General features: G+C 42.9%; 2 protein-coding genes across 2 annotated transcripts in view; both read right to left on the reverse strand.

Annotated features, from left to right (window-relative positions):
* The window catches only part of GABBR2 (gamma-aminobutyric acid type B receptor subunit 2), a 471,997-nt gene extending 465,582 nt beyond the window's left edge, over window positions 1-6,415 (reverse strand). The window contains exon 1 of the mRNA XM_032696868.1: window positions 5,390-6,415. Coding sequence (XP_032552759.1) covers window positions 5,390-5,704 — 315 coding nt within the window. The 5' untranslated portion in view covers window positions 5,705-6,415. The remainder of the gene's footprint in view (window positions 1-5,389) is intronic.
* Window positions 6,416-12,512: 6,097 nt separating this feature from the next.
* GALNT12 (polypeptide N-acetylgalactosaminyltransferase 12) overlaps window positions 12,513-21,441 on the reverse strand; it is a 46,833-nt gene continuing 37,904 nt past the window's right edge. The window contains exons 9-10 of the mRNA XM_032674468.1: window positions 16,899-17,054; window positions 12,513-14,288 (exon numbers count right to left, since the gene is read on the reverse strand). Of these exons, the coding sequence (XP_032530359.1) occupies window positions 14,151-14,288; window positions 16,899-17,054 (294 nt within the window). The 3' untranslated portion in view covers window positions 12,513-14,150. The remainder of the gene's footprint in view (window positions 14,289-16,898; window positions 17,055-21,441) is intronic.

Here is a 21,441-nt window from a genome sequence, read left to right on the forward strand (position 1 = left end):
ACCCACATCTTAACATCAGCAGAGAAGCCAGCATAGAATTAACATAAACACTTAACTTTTAGATTACTCCCTCCAAGTTTAAAAAACTCTAAAGCAAAAAGAGGTTATGTTGCAAATGGAGTCCTATTATGTGAAAGTCAAAGGGGACACTGACTATTTAAAGAAATATGTCCCTCCCAAGCAGAACGTTGTCAGCAGAGCAGACAGTGATCGTCACCATACACGTAACGTATTGCATTTTAATGCCACAATCTCTGCAAATATCAGACAGCACAAGTACTTGGTAATATTAAAAGGTAAGAAATTACCCAACTATCTCAACATATGCCAGACACAGGCTCACCTGATGATACAAGAAAAAATGTCTGCCAGTTTCTCTGCTGTAAACTGGACTCCCTTTCAGGCTCTGATGTCTCCTGCGTATTTAGCTGTTACTCTTAGAAGACCACAACACCACCTTGTCTGTCCCATTTTGAGCACTACAAAAATGAAAATAAGGTTCCAGACAATTTAGTACTCAGAGCATTCACAAGTATGACAGGGCTTACCCCCAGGAGCCCCACTTGACTTTGGTACACCATGTTTCCCCTTGCAAATCCAGCCGCTGCTGAAGTGACTTCAGTCTATGCCTCCTAAGACAAAGGGCCTTATCAACACATGGCATGCACTTCTTTTTGGTTTTGGGGGGGAGGGAACTGGGGAGGGGGGAGAGACAAGGGCGTTGTTTCCTTGCTCAATTCTTTTGTTGTAGAGTTTTTCAGACAGCAACTAGTAGCTGTTTGTGCCTCTGTGAGGACTGTTATGTGCTACTGAACACTGAGCTCCAGTGAACAGATACCTTATTTTGCATCACTGACACAAACCTGCTCTTCTGTTTCCAGAATATATTCCCTATCCTTAGCAAAAATAAACACTTCCTCTTACTTCCACTTGCAGGAACAAGACATGAGTCTACTTTGTTGACACTACTCATGACTGGACTTTCTGGAAAAAGCATCCTTATTTGGAGGTTTGGGGTCTTTTAAACTTTAGAACAGCTGGTAAGAATGACGCAAACTGGTGCATGGCCTGTACAACTTTCTTAAGCTTTAAGAGTTTTACTGAAAAGACAAGTAATTTTTTAGTAAAAGAAGAAAACAGAGAAAAAGTCTACATATAATACACCTAGACTGTGATTTCTTATCAGATGAATTAAGTAAGGAACTTTCTACTTACTTACAGAACAGAAAAAGGTAAATATGTATCAAATGTCAAAAAGCTCACATTTGCCTTCAGATTTTGTGGAGTCCTGTGCGTTTTCCAGAGCTCCCTCTTCTATGCCAACCTGCTATTTAAAGGTATTAGAGTGTATTATTACACGAAGAGGAGATTATATCATGATTACCACAAGTTATTTGTTGTAGGTAGAGAAAAAGAAATAATCTCATCCCCAGAGTATGAATATTCTTCCCTCTTTGTAATAATATACCCACTTACTTCTGTAAGACTTTTTTTTTCAGCTTGTCAAGACTCACTTGGATCTTCAGAAACAAGTGACAGAATGCTAACTTGCATACACTGCTTTCTTGACTGTACATGTTAAGATTCAAAACAAATTCACACTGTCTATGCACCACTTGCAGCACTGCTCCTACAAGAAATCAGAAAATACGTTGCATATTTGAGGGAAGATGTCCAGATGTAGAAGGGCAGATATCCAAATTCCATTAAAGCCCTTGTCTTCTTCCACGATGCCTCTTCCTCTAGTTCCTGTAAGGCTATTTTTGACCTGATGCAAATTTAATACTGTTGAAAGTTATAATATTGTCTACTAGATGCTTAATTCCTTTCTTTTAACGTTATTCTGCTTTTTTGGCCTCCAACATAGGTGTGTCAGGGTGCTTTAGCTGAAATCATCTTTCCTGATTTACATGAAGTTGTGAGCTTTGTCTAGTGTATGAAGAGCTTTTTTTTTCATTATTTTGTGAAACATTTCTTTGTATTTTCAACCAACTAAAGCTACAATCACTGGGATGGAAAAAAAGAAGACATACTGTATCATTGTCATTGATCCAAAGCCATGAACTATCAAGCACCCTTAACTTCTAGGACCTGGTCCAAGGGCTGCTGGAATCAGTGCATTACTGCCATTAATTTCAATGGGGTTTGGATGAGACTCTTTAGAGAAGATTCTTCATAAATCCTCAAGTTTCTAAAATAACATAACTATGAAATTTTGCCTGAGAGTCTCATCTAGTGTGAGACTCCTGCTCTCATTAAAATGAACAGTAAAAATTAAAGTCACTAACTTAGACAAGAGTTCTGCAAATGCCTACACCTGAGCTTTGTTTTATTGACTGCGACTAAGTAGGAATGCCTAAATAGATAGAGATGCCCATGGAGTAGCAAAACAAGAGTTTACCAAACTGGATCAGGATCATACTCCAAGTACATTTAATCTCAAAAAATACCCAAGACAGAAGCCTCTGCATTTTTTTACTTGAGGTAGCCTGCGATCATATTTCATAACAAAGATGTAATTCACACAATCTCAACTGAGACATAAACTAAGCATTGTATTTAAGTGTTCATTCAATTTAAATGCTTTGAAAAGCACTAGAGCTGCTGCTCATGTCCTCAAAGGTTAGTGAGTTCAACTGCTGACAAACAGCAGTCAAACTTAGCAGGCATACCGCAATTCTTTAAGATGGTTTGTCAGAAAGTAAAGGCATTATAATGCATCATTATACAAACCAGAAATATCAAGCAAGCTAGAATATTCAGTTCAATTCTGACAGAAAGGTACTTGAATGCATAATTAAAAAAAATCCAATATTTTTATTTTCATTATTATTTTTCACAAGCTTTTAGTTAAAGTATTATAGAAAATTGCAGTGCAAAGATCAGATTACAAAAATGAGGGAGTTTGGAAAGACACAAGGGAAAATACACAATCACTGCCGTACATTTCCTAAGCATTATAAATATGCTGCAATTACTTCTCAAACCATTAAAAAAAAATCCCATGTGTTCAAGGCTCTACATTCTCTCTTTCAAGAGCCAACAATGTCACAAGCAGCACCTGTGAAGCCCTGAGAGGGAGAACTACTCCCTGGTTTGTGATTATGCAATGATAAGGATCCAGGCCCTTCAGGCATATCTATTTATTGGCGGCCTCAGAAAATAGGCTGAGGACCAAGTGGGCATGATGAGCCAGCTACCCTTCTGCTTACCGTAAGTGCACTGAAGGAATAAGGTAATGTCTGCACCAAGTGAAAAAGTTTGCACTGCCATTATGTATTTAATGGCTATTCCAGACATTAGCCTGTTCCGTTTTGGTACAGTCTTCATGAATGCTAAGTTATTTACTTGTCACTATGAAGCATGCAATAATAATCCAACCATACTCCAAACATATGCGTTCGCCTGACTTAACATTCCACAGCCATCCAATTATTAATTGCTTAAAAGCATTCAAAGCAACACAGCAGGCTGGCAACATGACCCTGATTCCTTATGTCCCTAGAGTACAAAACAGTAAAAATGCAATTTTTAAGAAACTGATACTCATTCCAGAACAAACAAGGCATTTCCCTCAGCCCCCCCACCGAATATTTTAATGACAACTACCTAGTTCAGAACCCAAAATCTTTATTAAGAACTTCAAAATATTTTGACTGCAATGAAATGCAGCACCTTATTCATTATGATGTTACTGTATGAAGAAAGATCCTACCTAGGCTTCTCTACTTCCTATGCATATGTCATTTTTATAATAGTTCCATCCAAGGGAAGAACTAATATAGAACAATGTAATGAAAATGGGATTAGAACTGTGATTTTTTCCTAACACGCATCTCGCTTTACGAGACAGGTAGTGCCATTCAGAAAATCCCCCATAATTCTTTTCATTATGATTGCAGAGTTCCCTGAGATTCATTTTTTTTTTAAGGAAACAAGCATCTACTCTAGTCTGATCTAGCCTATTCCCTGTCAATATCTACGCCTTGTTCACACAACACAACAGGATGGCCGGGTGCTCCTTCCTAAGTGACATCTTCAGCAGTATTGTCCTCCATGCATTGCTGCTCAGAGGTATCTAAAAAAACACTATGACAAATTTATGTCAATAAAAAGCAGCCACCCTGCAAGGAGAGGCTTTTGGTAGCCGTTGTGGGGACAGAAACACTATCACGGAATTCGTACAGCCTGTCATTGCTGCTCTCAGCCTGGTCGCCCCGGACCCTGAGAACCGAAGGGGAGCAGACAGGGGCTTCCTTAAATTACAGGCAAGGAGATTTTCAGCAGTCACTCGATTTACCGGGGGTTGTCTTGGAAGCGAGCCCCGGCCGCCAGCATTACACAAGAAGCGACTGCCATCTTCAGGGGAGCCCCGGTACCGGACGCGCGCGTACCCTCCGCAAACACACCGGTACTGAAGTTATGACCAAAATCAAAGGCAGTTGTGGGCGAGTGGCGGCGGCAACCAACTCGACAAAGCCCTCGCTTTGCTCCCTGCCTCTCTCCTCCAAGTAAATGGAAGATGTTTCTCCGCGAAGCACGGCGCAGGACTCCCTCTTCTCCCATCCCTGACGGCCGGCCGTGGGCAGCGCTCCGGAACGGGGCGTCTCGCAGCTATCCCGCTGCGCTGCTGGGCGCTCGGCGGGGACCGGGACTGCAAATTTAACTCTTTCCGAGGAGCCAGCGCCTCCGCGCCCCGCCGCCCGACGGCCACGCACTCCCGGGCGGGCACTTAGGCGCTCCCGCCGCGCCGGCCGGAGGGCAGGGAGGGGGTAGACCCCGCGGAACCCTGTGAGAGCTTCCCCGCCTCCTTAAGCTATGATCGCTGCCCGTCGCGTCCCGGCGCCGCATGGGATAAGCCGGGTTGGCAGCGTGAGCCGGTTGGCGGAGCGGGAAAGCGGAGCGGCCGGCGTGCATCTGTTGCTGAGCGGGTGGCGGCTGGCAGAGGGACGCGGCCGCGGCTCCGCCAGGCGAGGAGGCAGAGCCTTCCTCCCACCGGTGTACGTGCGTGCCAAGGGCAGCAGATCCCAGGCACCGCCGCCACCAAGCACCTCCGGCACCCGCCCGGGCCCACCCCCGCGCTGTAGGCGACTCCCGGACAGGGGCGCCCCCGGGACGGCGAGGAGAGCCCCAGCTGCCGGGGGAGCCGCTGCTGACACTCTGGGCGCGCAGGATACGGTCCGCCGGCTCCGCGTCCTCCCCCTCCGCCGCCAGTCCCCCCACATCTGCCGGCAGCCCGCGGGGCCGGGCGGGCGAGGCGGCTCGGAGGCGCCGCGCACGGCCCCGCCGGCAGTCGCAGCCCCAGCCCGGGCGTCCGCGCTGCCCTTGCGCCCCTGCACCCGCAGCGCCCCGGGACTGGGCGGCGGCGCGGGGCCCGCGGCGTCCCTACCTCTGTGTCGTAGAGCCGCAGGTCTAGGAAATAGGGGTTGAGCAGAGACTCGTTGCGGATCTGATCCATGGCCAGCTGCACGGCGGGTAGCACTCCCCGGCCGATCCTGCTCTTCTGGTCCTCCTCAGACTGGCTGAGCGGCATCAAGCCCATGATGGAGATCGGCGTGGTGGCGTTGGGGGGCAGCCCGGCCGCCCCCCGGGAGCTGCCCCGCGGCCAGCCCCAGCCCGGCGGCGCCCAGCCCAGGCACAGGAGCAGCAGTAGCATGGCAGGGTTGGAGGTAGCAGCGGCCGGTCTCCGCGGAGAGGGATGCATGCTGCTGGATGGGGGGGGAGGAGGAGGAGGACTGAGGGTGGGGAGACGGACAGAGCGGCGGAAGGGAGCCGAGCCCCTCTCAGTCCGGGCGCATCCCCCGGCGGCAGAAGCCAAGGCGGGAGAAAAAGAGCTGTCACTCTCCGCTTCCCCGGGAGCCTCGGGGTCTTCTCTCTCTTCTCCCCCCCCCCCCTCCCCTCTCCTGGCAATAATCCTTCTGGCAATGGCGCCCTACTCCTTCCCAGGTCTGCCAGCTGCAACCACCAGGAGCAATAAATAAATAAATAACCCCCACCACCACGCACACAGACACGCTTCCCACCACCCTCCTCCGCTCTCCCCGGCAGGGAACGGGACCTGTCTCCCCGGCAGCTCTCCCCTTCTCCGCTCAGGGAGGGACAGCACCTCTCAGGCGCGGGGGGGGAGCCGAGCAGCCCTCATTGAACACCTCCCTCCTTCCCCCTCCTCCTCCACCAAAAGGGGGGGGGGGGGGGGGAAGGATGCTCCGGCAGAAAACGCTGAAGAGGAAAAAGCCCCCCCTAGAGCCAGGGAGGCGGAGAAGGGGAGCGGTGCCGATCCGGGGCGGGGGTGCTAGTGCCGCATTCCGTGGGAGTCAGGGCAGCCCCCACCGCGGGCTGGAGGTGCCGCCTGCGCCCGTCCTTCGGGTCGGGCAGAGCCGCCGGGCAGGATGCGCGGCCAGGGACAGAGCAAAGTGTGCGGGGGCCGGGCCGGGCCGGGCCGGGCCGAGATCCCCTTCTTACGGCAGCAGCGTCCGCTGCCGGTGGGTCGGGCACCTTCTCCAGGTGGAGCTCCCGACGCGCGCGCAGGTGGGCGCGGGGAGGTGCGTGCGGTGGCCGCTGCCCATCCGCGGGCGCGGGGGGGGGGTGGAGCGGCGGCAGCCACGGCCCGCGCACTGTCCCCACGCGCGACCCGCCTGGCACACGCACTCACACAGCCACTCACACGCACACACAGCCCCGCTGCCCGGCGCGGGAGGGCTCCGCGCACACTCCCCACCCGCCTCCGCGCACACGCGGCACGCAAGCACGCTCCCACTCGGGATCGGCACCTCGCACACACGCACACGCGCAGGCAGCCCGGGCCACGGCAGCTCTGCGGCACGCAGGAGCCGCGCGTTTCGCAAGAGCAGAAGCCGGGATTTTTTTTTTAACTGATTTCTTTTTTTCCCGCAGATTTGGCGGTTTTTTGGGAGCCTGGCACCACTCGCGGCTACAAAAGAAAAAAAAAAAAAATAAAAATTAAGGCTGCGGCAGGACTGAACTCCCCCGAGGGCTGCTACAACCCTGCGAGTAGCCTGGGGGAGCCGAACCCTTTCCACACCTGTTCTCCCAAGTAGTTCCCTCCACATCTCAGTGGCCGTGGGACATATCCCATATACAGCCCAAGGCTTTCTGCCTCGCTCCCAGCCTGTCCCTGCACCCCAGGGAACACATTCACACTGCCCACCTGCATCCCTGCTCTGCAGAGTCCCTGTGCAGCAGTGTGCTGATCTGTTGCCTGGCAGGTGGATCCCACACGGGAGGCAGTACTGGCAAAATGAAAAACTTTTCTTAGCCCTCCCTTAGCCACCCCACTTTTTATACATATTCATAATTTTCCTGAGGTCACTCAGAGCAGAACTTTGAAGATCAACCTAATGCATCTAATTTATATCACATACACGATAGCAGTATCGGTGAATAAACTGGAAAGAATCTTCATGGACTAATAAATTCTAAGATCATAATGATCTGACCCTGGGCTAAAAGGCCTCAACCAGTAATTTCATAACACTTGCTGCTTTATAGCCTTTCTCTCAGAATGACATCCAGAAGTGTTGATTTTAAGGCATCTGTAATGAAGAGTCCACCACATCTCTTGATAAATCATTTCAATCATTAATAAGTTTGCTAAAAGGTGCAACTCATATTCAGTATCAATTTGTCTTATTCCAACTTTCAATCAGTGGTTCTCACCATGCCTTTATTAGCTTAAGGGGGCATAGTATTACTAATCTTCTCCCATGCACATGGCCTAAGATTAATCACACTTTGCTTTTGTAAAATAATTAGGCCAACATTCCCTCACCTCAAGAATCATTTCTGGAGGCAATTCCAAGGCATTTTGTGTGAACTGGTCCTTCTAACCACATGACCTGCCAGCACTGGGCCATCAGCTGCAACCTCAGCACCTCCCTCAGCACCAACGAGTTCTGGATGCCGGGCATGTTGGGAGAACAACGGGCAAACCAGTCAGTGCATTGTCCTTGTGGAGATGCCTCTTTATCCAATAATCTACACTGTATTTGAATCCATGCTGCCTAAGCATGACCTACTTCTTTACTCCTGTACACTTGATCTTGCACTAGAACAAATCAAACCATGAGCTTTATTTGTACAAGTGAGTTGTCAAGCAGTTTGTTACCTGCAAACTTTTCAGTAACTCCTTTTCTGCCAGAAAATTGATTATTATGACACCAAGAACATTCCTAGTATGCCAACAGGAATAGGTGCCATATTGATTTTGTATAATGCTATTTTTAATCAGAATGTCATATGCTAAATCATGTTTTGCCATTCTCAACTTGATCTGCAATTGATACCAAGTTTGTCTGTTATAATCTGTTTCACAGAAAATCATTATTCACTCTTTGTACCCTGTGTCATTCCTTGACTTTCTCCAGTTCTCCAGTATTTGGCTACCAGGACTACAGTTACTTGGACCAATTTGCTGATCATTTTACAATATTGGCAGTTTATTAGCACACACACATTGTCTCTGGAACATCATCAGCTTTCTAAGGTTTTTTGGTTTTTTTTAAAGCAATTTCCCAGCTTTTGGAGAACTCAGTCTTTCTGAAAGAAAGCTTGAGTCCAGGTTCTGTGGTACAACAGAATTAACACCTTGAATATTATTAGCAGCTGGTTGATATCCTTCTTTGTTACTTCTGCAGCAGCAAATGTCCCTTTGTAAGCTGAAGAATGAAATGCATCTCCTCACTTCTTTTCCAATACAGGTTGGAAAGAGTTATTGCACAGTTCTACTCAGCATAAAGTTCAAGGCTTGCCTTCATGTGGGAGGTAGAGCCCAGCCACTGGCAGAGACCACACAGTGCACTAGGAAGGCCAGTGCTACAGAAGCAGAGCAAAGAAATGCACCTAGGAACTGCAGAAGTCTGGAGCATGGCTGGATATAATTTAAATCATGCAAAGCTACACTTGAAATTACAGTATTTAACATTGTGGTACTTCTGCCTTTAATCTGTTTCTCACTGCATTCCCTATCAGTAAAACATGGGTGCTCCTCCTTCATGGTAATACAGTCAAGACAAACTAATAAATATTTGGGAAACACTGAGGTACCGTAACATTCAAGACAAACAAAACAAAAACAAACAAACAAAACCCCAACCAACCAAAAAAAACAACCAAACAAAAAACCAATACAAAACAAAAATCCCCACAACTAAGAAAATAACTTTTATTTTTCCAGCTAGGGATTTATTATGGGGAAGTAAGTAAGACATATATTGAACAATGAGGATTAGGCATAGTAAACCTCTGAAGATTCTTCCTGTATATCAGTGAGGCACGAAAAAGACAGTTTCCACAACTTTTGTAAGAAAAATGTCAAAAACCAGGGAATATATTGCACAAAAATATTGTAATTAAAAATAATGGTATAATAGATGCACTGAAGCTAACTTAGATTTCACAAAAACCTTTATTTCTGGCACTCAAATATTTGATTTGCAATCTGATAAAAAACTTTCATGTTGCACACATATGTTTTCAATATGATTCTATGATAGTTAAATTTTTTTAAAGCCTGCTTCTTTCCAATTCTCAGCAGTGAGAAATTTCTCCTTTCAAAGGCACTATCCTTTGTTTATGTATAACAGATGGCCAGGTAACAACTCATTTTAAATAAAAGGAGGCCTAAAGGAGAATTGCACCAAACTGCTTATTAAAGATTGTGTCAGACACAGCTACTTGCCCAGCTACCTTTTTCTTTTTCATTAGAAATCCCCTGAATGTTTTGCTATCATGAAATTGGTAAAGTGCATTCCCTAGGATGAAATTCTCTGAAGCAGTGCATCCTTTATCTGTCTTACAGTCTTTTTATGCAAAAAGGCTTTATATTCTCATTCGGTGGTCCACATCAGACATCCTCTGCATCTGTTTATTCCTTGTTGGCTAAAATATCAGTTCACAAGAATTGGAAATCCTGTTCTCTTTACTTGAAAATCAAATGCCACTTTCCTCCTGGCATGTTACCCAGTCACTTCAGCATTTCAATCATGTGAATCCTTCAACCATATTTCTGTAAAAACAGTGTCAAGCATCTTCCTGCTAATGATCACTTCCAATTTCTCAGTTATTACCAAGTCTTCTCACAGTGTAGGCACAGTTAACATTTTTGTTCTTTGTATATTCTTTATATTTGCTCATCACAGAGTACCTAATTAATTAATTTCACATTTAAGTATCTGTACTGGTATGATTCTCTTGACCACTTTTTCTTCAGTTGCAAATTAAGTATCTTCAGAGCATGGATAAAGTCAAAAAATCCAGAAAACTGATTTTTCCCTTAACATCAAGAAAGAAATTGCATCTGCTGTGAGTCCCTTCCACTCTGGGAGATGGTTTAATGCTACATGAAACGCATCACGCTACCCATCAGGCCAGCAACTCACTTCCTGCATCTTGCATCTTTTTATTACTCTTGGAGTTTGAAGAGGTCACTGAGAAGGTCCTGCCCTGTTTTTGTCTCTACCCCCTTTGCAAACCCTGGAGCCACGCAATTCATGTCAGTGCTGACTGGGACTGGTCTAATCAGGATTTGCCTATTCATAAAAATGTCACTGAGCAATGGATTGAAAAAAAGATTGAAAACTGTTGATCTAAGCCTATTAATTTTAGTACTGCATGTACATAAATAATGTTATTCCTCTGTAAATGGAAGGTGGAAGAATACTGTAATGCTATAATTCAAACGCAGCTATTGCTGTAGCACCCTGACAAAATGGGGGAGGTCTGCTGTCCTTCTCTTCCCTCCCTCCCAAGGACTTTCCCACCTACCTCAGCTAATTTGATAGCACAAAGTTCTGTGTTTGTTACAAGCCTATACAACATTCCCAAACTGCCAAAAAACCCGCACAGTTGCAAGCATGTATATGCAACTGCATGATCCTAGCCCTACAGTCTCTCTAGTCATCTTGATATCAGGGTATAAGAACAAAGCTCAGCTTCAAATTAATCTCCACATCTAAAGGCTGTAAGAGACATGAATGAAGGTAAAAGAGCATCAGATTTTAAATTACACACCAAGCAGTATCACTGTGTAACCACCCGTGTTTTCATAAACAGGGAATAGAATCACAGTCTCATCAGTCTTGGTGTTGTCAACCAATATGAATTTCCCCTTGCAGTACATCTTACCACTTCCTATAAATATAACAAAAATTGAATACAGTTTTGAGTCTCTGTTTCAGCAGAGCCAGCAAGAAATACTGTTTCTAATTTGTGTTGACTGATGCATGTACAATGATGACTGTTGTTCCCAGGTGTTTGTGCAAGCTCTAACAGTTCCCCATCATAATGGTTTGGTCAAGACTGCACATACAGAAATCTTAGTGGTTTATTTCATAGAAGGAAGGTTTATATACTGTTTTCTGTTGAAGTAAAAATCCAGTAAGTTCTAGTCCATACTGAAGACCCACAGTTTTTAAATGAAAAGAAAATGGTGAAGGAGTAAAAGAAAAAAAAAGTCAAAATATTTACCTGATGAATTCAAATAAATAAATATGATAGACACCAGACTGAAATCTGGATTGCTCTTATTTTGTTCGTTTTTGTTTAAATAAGGTAATACAAAGACTAAGAAATTAGCATCGATAGGACTGAAGTCCTCCAATTTTTTCCATTTCTATGAGGCATGCAGCTCCATCTCTGCCCAGGAGAAACCCAAAGTCCACAGTCCATTACTCAGCTGACCTCCCACAAAAGGAAGCCTGCAGATGTGACTCAGATGCTTGATGGAGTCCTTTGCCCTCTGAACCTGAAGCCAGACATTAATACAGCTCCAATGAGCTGAGAAGAAGAAAAGGCTATCAAGCAGAAAAAAATGGTAAGTAGATGGTAAAAGGCCTACAGAGGGGGAGCAAGTTGACGATTTTGCTAACATTCAGTGTCTTCTTTTGAACTCGAGTGTGTTTGTCTAGCAAATGTGCAACCCAGGCTGGCAGGTTTGCTGGCATATGCAAAAATGTCTCAGCTGCATTTACGTGGAAGCCAAAAACATCAATACTTCACTCTAAACAAGGCCATAGTGGAAAGATGTATGGAAAATAATTTCCAGTTACGAAGTTTCACTTGCATACCTCCACATGATGATGAAATCTTGAAATCCCAAAACTAAGAAAACCTCACCGACCATGGAAGGTCAATGAAAATTTTGTCTGTGACTGTAATAGCTGGACTTTTATTAACTTACTAATATTGTTCAATCAACAGTCAAGAAGGTAAAGCAGAAATTAACAGAAAATCCTTGCTGTGTTGCTAGAGCTCTCATAGTTCTCTCACGCAGCTATCCAGTTTTGATTTGTGGCTCAAAGTGCAAACTGCTGCTGCTAACAAGTGAACAGAAGCATTACTGAGTTCAGGAAACAGAACCTGAGACACCATAAAATAAAGCTGTCTTCTTGCAAATGCTGCAGGGATCTGGGCCTAAGAGATTAGAGAAGTGATTAAATGAAAACCACTGACCACAAGAAAAACAAAAGAAATAGTTCGTAAGACAGTTCCCACTCTACTGAATCACAAAATATTTTATTAATTCTAACATCAATTTCATCAGTCCACAGCCCACAGAGACAAAACTTTAAAGGTGCTCACAAAAACATTCTATCTACACCAGTTTAGAAAAACCTTGGAAGAACCTACATATGTATCTCCTACAGGCAGAAACCCTCCCCCCACACCCCAATCATATAAATAGGTATGCCAAAATGGCATGAGCTTATGGGGATTCAAAGAAAAGGCTGTACATTTTTTATAGAAAACATGAACAAAGGTAAATAACAAAATACATCCCAAACTAATCAAAATAGATGCCAAGACTTCTGAGGGGAAAAAGGTCGACATTTTCATCCTTCTATATATAAACATACATTCATCTGATAAAGAAAGAAATTATTCTTATAAGCTGAAACCCTTCTAATCAGCATTGTAGTGATGTTGGTCAATGACCAGATACATTGCTATACACACACCACTTGTCTGATTGGGTAAGGCAGATCCCACACACCACCAGAAACCATTTTGTACTGGTACAGATTAAACCTCATGTATTCAACTGGACTATATGCTTTGACATGGCCAGCTCATCAGAACAGAAGTTCCCAGACGAAATGCAAGTTATACCTGAAAGACAATTCTTTTTGTATTAATATTAGCTGCATATCATATCGATTATTTGCAAAAGCATTCTTTAAAATATTATCATTTTTACATGAATCATTTAAACACAATTTAATGAAAGAATTTCTTAGATTCATTTTCTCCAATTGCAACTTTTGAATTTTTTTCAAAAGAATTATTGCTAGGTCTGATCTTGCAAGTTTTATGCATGTTAAAAATCCACATAATGTTAAAATTAGTTGTGCAGTCTGGGACACAGACACATAGCTAGGTCCATGTGAATCTAAATAGCTTTTCCCAAAGCATCATCTTTAAATACTGTTGCCTTAATTCTTTAAGAAAGATGAGAAAATGCCCATTTTACTCCCAGACCAGACTTAAGCATGATTAGAAACTTGTCAAGTGCCATGAGCATCTAAAATTGTCACAACATTTAAGGTATAGTATTGTCAGGCATGTGCAATCTGTATGCATCTAGATTGTTATTTGTGCAAAACTATACAGACATATTCTACCTTCATGTGTAAATCCACACTGTCTTCAGTGAGGAGTTTGTGGTAGCCACTTAGGGCAGAATATGGCCTACATTTACCTTCTTCGTATTTAAAAGATGAGAATAACTATTAACTACTATCTGTTAAAAGGCCCAATTGCAGAATGTTTTAGTAGAAAAATAAACATTTTAAGTTATTGGCAGATTAACATTAGTGCAATTATTTTGACTGCCTTACTTCCACACAGTAGATTAAAAAAATACATTGTCACTTGTGAAAAGAACTTAAGACACTTCAGAAGCAGTTATGTAGCTGCCAGATAAAGAGAAAAGGAGCAGATTCTGTAGCACTTCACATAGCTCTCAATGCTTAGTGCCGTCTAATGCTCCAGGAAACAAGATCCAAGGTTTGTAAACTAATTACAGTTCTTTCCATACAAAAATATATCACTCGTGATTTTCAAAAAGGCTGACTAACTGCTGACCAGAAACAGCACATTTTTCGTATTCAGCTATATCCCAGACAACATCTGGATCAACTTCGTTCTTTGAAGAACCATTTCTGGTAGTCCGAGTCGGTACACGGTCGTAACAATGGTGCTGGGTTACCGTTGTAAACATTTGACTCGGCTTGTACACACTTCTGGGTTTGTAGGTGAAACAAGGTACTATCCTACAACAAACAGAAAGAAATTTTGCTTTTCAGGTCTTAAAAATTACAGACACATCACTGTGTTTTAAAAATAACAGAAGACATTTGCCACAAATAAATATCATGCATATCCTTCCAATGAGACCATGCAGTAAAGGCAAAATGCCTGACTTGAGGATCTCTGAACTTTATCAAGAGACCCTGCTTTTAAACTTACATTAACATTGCTTTAGAGGGATACATGTAGTGACATCTCAGCCTGTAAAGTATGAGTTAACTTCAATTCATTCTCATTGCCTTTTGTTACTGCATCAGAACATGGGCAGTAAAAACCAAAGCCAAGTACAGGCATTACCCATATTCAGTAATTTATTGCACATCTTGTAAGTAAAAGGTAAATATTGTTCATTAAGTATAGATGCTGAACATATTTTTAGCAAGAAATTTTCCCCTTTCTTCATAGGGGATATTTTTGGTGGAAAAAGTAAAAATATCTAAGCATGCCCCTTGCCTATGGATGTGTGTGGAGTTCACTTGCTTTGCTGGAGGGCAGCACAGCTGTCTCAAATGTGTAAGGTCTGACAGGCCTTCACAGTCAAATTCCCTAACAAACACATTTTTAGGTCTCAGGCCCTCCTGTTACAGTAGTCTCCAAGCACATTTAATCTCCAGTTCACGTCTCTCACTCCAATCCAGGAGCGCTGACAACTAAGATAGTGAGCTGCAGAAAGGCAGTGTAGCCAGCCATGGAGAACTGCCCTGCTCTGAGACCATCCCTTTGGCCTGGGTGACATTCCCACATGCAACCATTTCCAAAGCCTCTAGCAGCTTCGAAAGAAAAATGCCCTGCTTCTGAGCATAACCCTTACTCCTTTGGAAGTCTGCTCCTTCCGTCATCAGGAATATTGTACTTAATTGCATCCTGAGCCACAGCTCCTGATGCCCAGTGGCATGTTATTGTTCATGGGCTTGCTTAGCTTCTAAATGACTTTCCTGTTTCTGTTGTGATAATTCACATTTTTGAGAGGACTAATCAGTATTTGCCTCACTCATTTTTGACTCAGTACCCATAAGAACTTAATTCTTGTCAGGCTGCTGGGAAGGCTGGTTAAATCTGTGATTATGCTACATCCATAAGGACAGCTGTCTGATATTACTCTGCGCAAAGCAAAAGAAATGTGGTACTGACACCTCACCCATCGCTCGCCTTGAAAGTTGGGGACTGGTGATTTTGATTTAATGCAGTAAAAGAAGAGGAATTGGAGCTGAGCAGTACATTCAAATCACACACAGGAACAAAGTGATCATGAGAAAGGAAGAAAATTTAAAATAATTCCTAAAGTTTCAGATGCTAAAAGTTAACGGTTAGGAATGCAGTGGAAACAGATGTATTCCAAAACTTTTTTTTCAATTGTTCAGATTTCTCAATTTCAAAATTTTCGTTTTCTCAATTACTTCCTGAAGTGACTGAAGAACTTTCCATATATTCTTATAGATTAAGGTATATGACCTTGAGCAATTTTATTAAAAATGACACATCATTTATATAGTCAGGTTTTAAACATTTTTATTCAGTAATACCACTATGAGCTTCAGTCTGGACTAGATTTAGTGAATGGACAGTAATTTTCACATAGTTTTTTAGAATTTACCCTGCCACTGGTGGTAGTATCTAAGCATGAAATTTGTTAACCATAGATCCTGTAGAGTTTGGATGCATTATGCAGACACATTATGTAAATATAACATTTTGATATATTATGTGACCTTTTCCCATAGCCAAATAATAACACTGCAGAACCTGACCAAGGCCATAATTTTTCATCCAGCTTATTTTCCCTCAGGCATTCAGGAACTTCTTTAGAGATTAAAAACTACTAAACACAAGTTTTTCTAAGATCATGTTATGCTTAATAAATATACCACACTTCTCAGTATTTCCCCCCTTTGGGAGTAGGCTTGAGGGTTGAAAAAGAGAGGTACTGGCTGAGTCCCCACAGCCAGTAAGATGTGTCCTGTGTACGGGTAGGAATAGGGCAGAAGGTATTTTTTGATGATGCATCAAATTACACAACTGCACATTACATTGCAGAAAAGGGAGCACTCCTGGTGCTTGTGGGAAGGGTTACAAGAGAGGGTCTGCAGAGGAGAAGCAGCTGTTCCAAAGCAGGGCAGAGTATAAAGTAAGGGTGGTATGTGAAGTAGTGGGGATATATTGTAATACAAATACTGTGAAATAAAACAAGTCAATGGAAAGAGAACAGAAGTAGGGCAGCCATGAGACTGGCTGGGGAAGGGGTATATTGAGGCTCATCAGATCTCGGGAGAAGACAGCAGGGGTGAGATGCAAGAAAGTGTTCCCAGCTCCTTTGAGGTTATCAAGGGTGCTTTCCTCCTTCTCATCTTCCTATTCTTTATGACTGGCATACTCTTTGTATGCATACTGCTGCTATCCTGGTTCTGTGTTCAGATATTAAAAGCCAAGATAGCATATTTCTCCCAGAGATCTGTTCTAGTGTTATGGCCTACATGATGTGTAGACAGTAAGATAAAAAGAAAAAAACCTCAACAATTCTCCTTCCACTCACTTCCAAAAAAAAACCAAACCCAAATTCAATGAGGCACACTTACCTCTCTGAAAACAAACTTCTGGTTTTCAGGAACACTGTGGACATTTTCTTGACACAAGTACATTGTCAAGTAGTCAGTCCCTGAATCGACTGCTGCACAGATTTCTGGTTGTCGGGTGTTGTACCGTATTTCATTATGGGATGTGTACTCAAAAAACTACAAACCCAAGAGAAAAAACAAAGGACAGCAGTCATTTCACATGCACACATGAGAGTATTTATAAGGATATATACTAAGATACTATAATTAAGTTCACATTAAAGTTGCTATTGTGAAGGGAAATTCTGCCAAAAATATTCAAGGATCCTTAACTTCTGCTGTTTGCTTACTAGTTTGAAGAAAATCAATCTCATCACAGCACTGCTTTACTCTGGGAGCACTTCAAGTGCATGAAATGCTGAATAAATGTCCTGGAAAACAGGCATTCTAGCCTTAAAGAATTTGACTGTAATATTCTACTCTCACATTCTAGATCACCTATTAGAAATAAGACGGAAAACAGTTTCTAGCCTGATGCTGCACCTTCTTAATTCAGTTGTCACAAAACAATGTTACTCTTAACTAAGGAGTTGTTCACTGCATATTTCAAATGCAGTTCAGTCAGAGTTCATTTCCAGTTACAAAGTACTCAGGATCCATGGTGATAACCACCTTATTCTATAACATTAAAAAAGTTACAGCGGCTTTTAAACATGAACAAAATTTTATAGAAAATTTACTAGCTTTGCTTGTTGTACGATATTCTACGGAGGTAGAATGCTTTAAAACATCTTGGCTTCTGTAGCAATTATGGTTGAAGACTTCCTTAAAATTTTTATATTTATCATGGACATCTGCCAACTTTTGGACTTTCATTTAAGAGTGGCAGAGTTTGAGAGTTGTTTGTATTTATCGTGCTTCTAAATAATTTAGATGACTATAGTGCACAGATGTGTGTTTAGATCTAATTTAGATAATACTCAATAGAGTAGAGGAGAGTTTTATAAACATCAGAAAATTGCTTATTACCAATAGCGCAGCTGCATTAGCAGAAACCAATAAAAGGATGAGGGAGAGAAGGAATCCTTTTTTGTTTTGTTTCACCCCTGGAGACTGTAAGGCTTTGTGATGAGAGCTGTACCAATTCAGAAATGTATATACTTGACCATACCACAAAAACGTCCTTAACAACCAGCAAGGCTAATAACCTTGAAAGAGAAATTGAAAATGGAGTTTCAGTGTAAACAGAACCCTGTGGTTACAAAGTCTGCAGTCATCCATTTCCAGGTGTAAGAGCTCTGATCTAGACTTCTGTGATGATAGTTGTTTCATGAAATCTTACCCTCCCATTATCACAATCAGGAATTTCTCTGCCACAGTGGCTGTTGCTGCCATACACAGACTGATGAGGCTCACTGCATCACCCTACAGAGCTTCGTGGTTTTTCTTTTCCAGCAGTAATGCAAATGACAGACCCTCCCAGAATTAACCTGTCTACCACCATTCATTTGCAGTAAGCCACAAAAGGAAGTGAGTATTTCAAGAAAGCAACATCAAGTTTGAAGTCTCCCTGCTGACATGAAGAGAGCATGATTTCCCCTGGAGACCATGATTTCCCCTTGAAACCTATTGCTAGAGCCTGTTCCTATGATGTAGGCTGTAATGCCTTTACATTTGCCTTATGCAAAAGAAGTCTCATCATCAAAAAATGTAAATTGTGAGGATATTGGTCCTATTATTACTATTATTATTATTTACCCTAATAGCCAGGGTCTATCCCCTGGCCCTTAGGTTTTATTCCCAGGTTCAGTATCTGATTGGCACGTGGAAAGTCTGCCACTTTGGGCACCACAGTGAGCTATAGGGGCATGAATTTTAATTCTATGGTTTGTGCATAAAGAAAAAGCTTCAGTCCTGCTCACTTGTGTCTGGATGGACACTTTTTTTACAGCTGTCACTTCCACAAGGCCTCACTTGTTAGGGGATTTATTACATATAATAACTCTTTAACAATTTGTATTCAGTATCAGTGAAAGCCTGTAAGCTGCTTATTGTACCAGATGCATCAAGAGTAGATGGAGCAGCTACTAGATCAGAGTACTTCTTACTACTGATATCTTCCCTGAATGGTCTCTGAAGGACTTGCACCAGATTTTGAAGAGCAAGTAAAATGGTTAATTTCTGGATATCTTTAAGGAATGGGGTTATAGTATTTACAATCAAGCACTCCTGCCCTGTTGCCCAATTAATATAATACTGCTTCAAATTGAATAAATACTTCAGGCTTTGGGCTTTTTCAAGCTCTGGTAATATATGAGATAAATCTGTTGCTCCTCAAAAGGTGAAGTGTTTTTTAGTTCTCTTTTCTTGCCTTCTGTGGGCAGAAAGGAAGCATTTTCAAACTGATCTAGTAACTAGTAGCCTTATTGCATTTCTTTCCTTCTGAGAATCAGTAGATTCCCTTAAGTGCTACTGGGAAACTTGATGAGGCCTTTTTCCCAGTGCCTATGGCTTCTAGACAATCTACAGGATATGCCCCAGCTGCACCAGTGCTAGCTGGTACTGGGGCTAGCAGCAGATTTTGGCTACCTCACCAGACCTTGAAACACTCTCACCCCTCTCTGTGCCTGGCTAGTGCTCTTCTGCATGTAGGAAGAAGTTTGCACTTCACGGGTAGAACCAGCAGAGAAGTTACCAGGTCTGATACTCTTTTTGCAGATAACTCAAGGGTTTTGCTGAATTCTTTAGTTTGCCTCTCACTATTTACCACATCTCTCAGCTGCAAATGGGAGTATTGAGAAGGATACTGTCAGTCAGTGTTTTCCCATCCTCTTACCACATCAGGTCAACTTCCTGCCATCATGTATTGGTGCCCTCTGTTGTGCTTTCAAGCCAAACCAAGAAGAGGAATGGGCTTTATTGGTGTTGAATTTCAAAGCCTTTCATTCTCATCTACTGGGGCAGATACTTCCACAAAACATAAGCACCTTGAGGTGCAAGCACTGAGTAGCCAGTGCCTGTATTTCCTGTCTGTATTTCTGGCCTCTCTTCCTCCAGTCAGCTCCTATCACTGCAGTGTTATCCTCACCTTCTTGCTGTAAGGAACATGCTAATTTTAAGCAACTCCCAGCAACTCCCCTTACTGCTTACACAAAAGCAAGTCAAAAGGACTAAAGGGAACCCTCTCAGTTAGGCCAGGGATTCAAGGAAGTATACCAGCAAATCACCAGGGACTTTATTTATCTGAGAGTGGTTCTTATTTACTGAGATTAAAACGGGAGCAGGTGCTGGACCTTACAAATAACCAGGACCACAGAGCTCTCTCCTCTCAGTACAGTGAACACAGATATTCAGGGGTCACTCTAAGTGGAGAATTGCTTCCAGTGAAGAGGATGATGAACCTTGCCATCATCATTTCATCAGCCGACAGCGGTGGATGTACATATGGGAGATTTGACTGGTTTGGTTCTGACACTGTCATCTGCCAAGGAATTCATACCACCAGGAGCAGTGTTTTAAGAACAACTGTCAAAAGCGTGGTGGGATGGGAAGGAAACAGAGAGAAATGTCCTGCTGGTAGATTTCACAGCTATTTATGAGCCAGAAAAGGGAGGTGCAAGCTCAGCAACCCTGACTTCCATTTCCTATCTCACTTATGCTTCTACATCCTGTCTCATTTTAGCCTCTCTCTGTTCCCCCATCCGCAGCTCTTCCTGCTGTCCAGTTATTCTCTTGCAACTACCTGACACCCCTACTCATGCCCTCATTTGCACACTGCTATCTCTGCTGTCAGGTTCTGTAACCCTGCCCCTTTCCACTAAAATATTCTCCAGTGACTCTGCTTCATTCTCCCTCCCTGTAGCTCCTAACTACTCCTCCCTCTATCACACATGCCCCTGTGTTGTCCAACCTCTGTCCAAAACTACTGCTGCCCTCTGTCACCTTGGCCCCTTTTCCCTGGCTCCTGTTAACCCTCCCATGCCTTTTACCCATCTCACTAATCTTGTTTTATCCATTTCCTGTGATTGACCTTCCTTCCTCAGGCCCTGCAGTTCTCTTGAGTCATCTCATATTTTCTTTTATTGGTTTATATTGCAGTCAGGTAGTTTCTCCATTTCTCCTTCCTCCTCCTGCTTGGATGCCAGCAGAGGGAGCGGTTTGCACAGTTCAGAGAGTATCGGTGCTTTTAGCCTGGTGCCTGCGACCGCAGGTACACAGATGCATTGTACCATCAGCAGAGATGGAAGAGCACTAATATCCAGTGATGTGATATCTTTGCAGTAAATTCAGTTCATCTTTTAGTGCTAGCTAAACAAATGATAACTGTAAAAATGTCATCTCATGACAATTCATCTCTCAATTATACTTCTCTTTTGCTTTCACCTTTTATCCCATGTCTTTATTTTTCTTGGTGAAAGGGATAAAATTTAAATGAACTTTTTTGGCTCAGAAAAATACAAATATTCAACCTCTCTCCTCTCTGTAATCTGTAATACAAGGAAAAAATAAATGTATAAATACCTTCTGTGTGCTAGCATGTAACCTTATAAATTAAATATTTCTT

This window comes from Chiroxiphia lanceolata, chromosome 1 (genome assembly GCF_009829145.1).
Source record: "Chiroxiphia lanceolata isolate bChiLan1 chromosome 1, bChiLan1.pri, whole genome shotgun sequence".
In the NCBI taxonomy this organism is placed as follows: domain Eukaryota; kingdom Metazoa; phylum Chordata; class Aves; order Passeriformes; family Pipridae; genus Chiroxiphia; species Chiroxiphia lanceolata.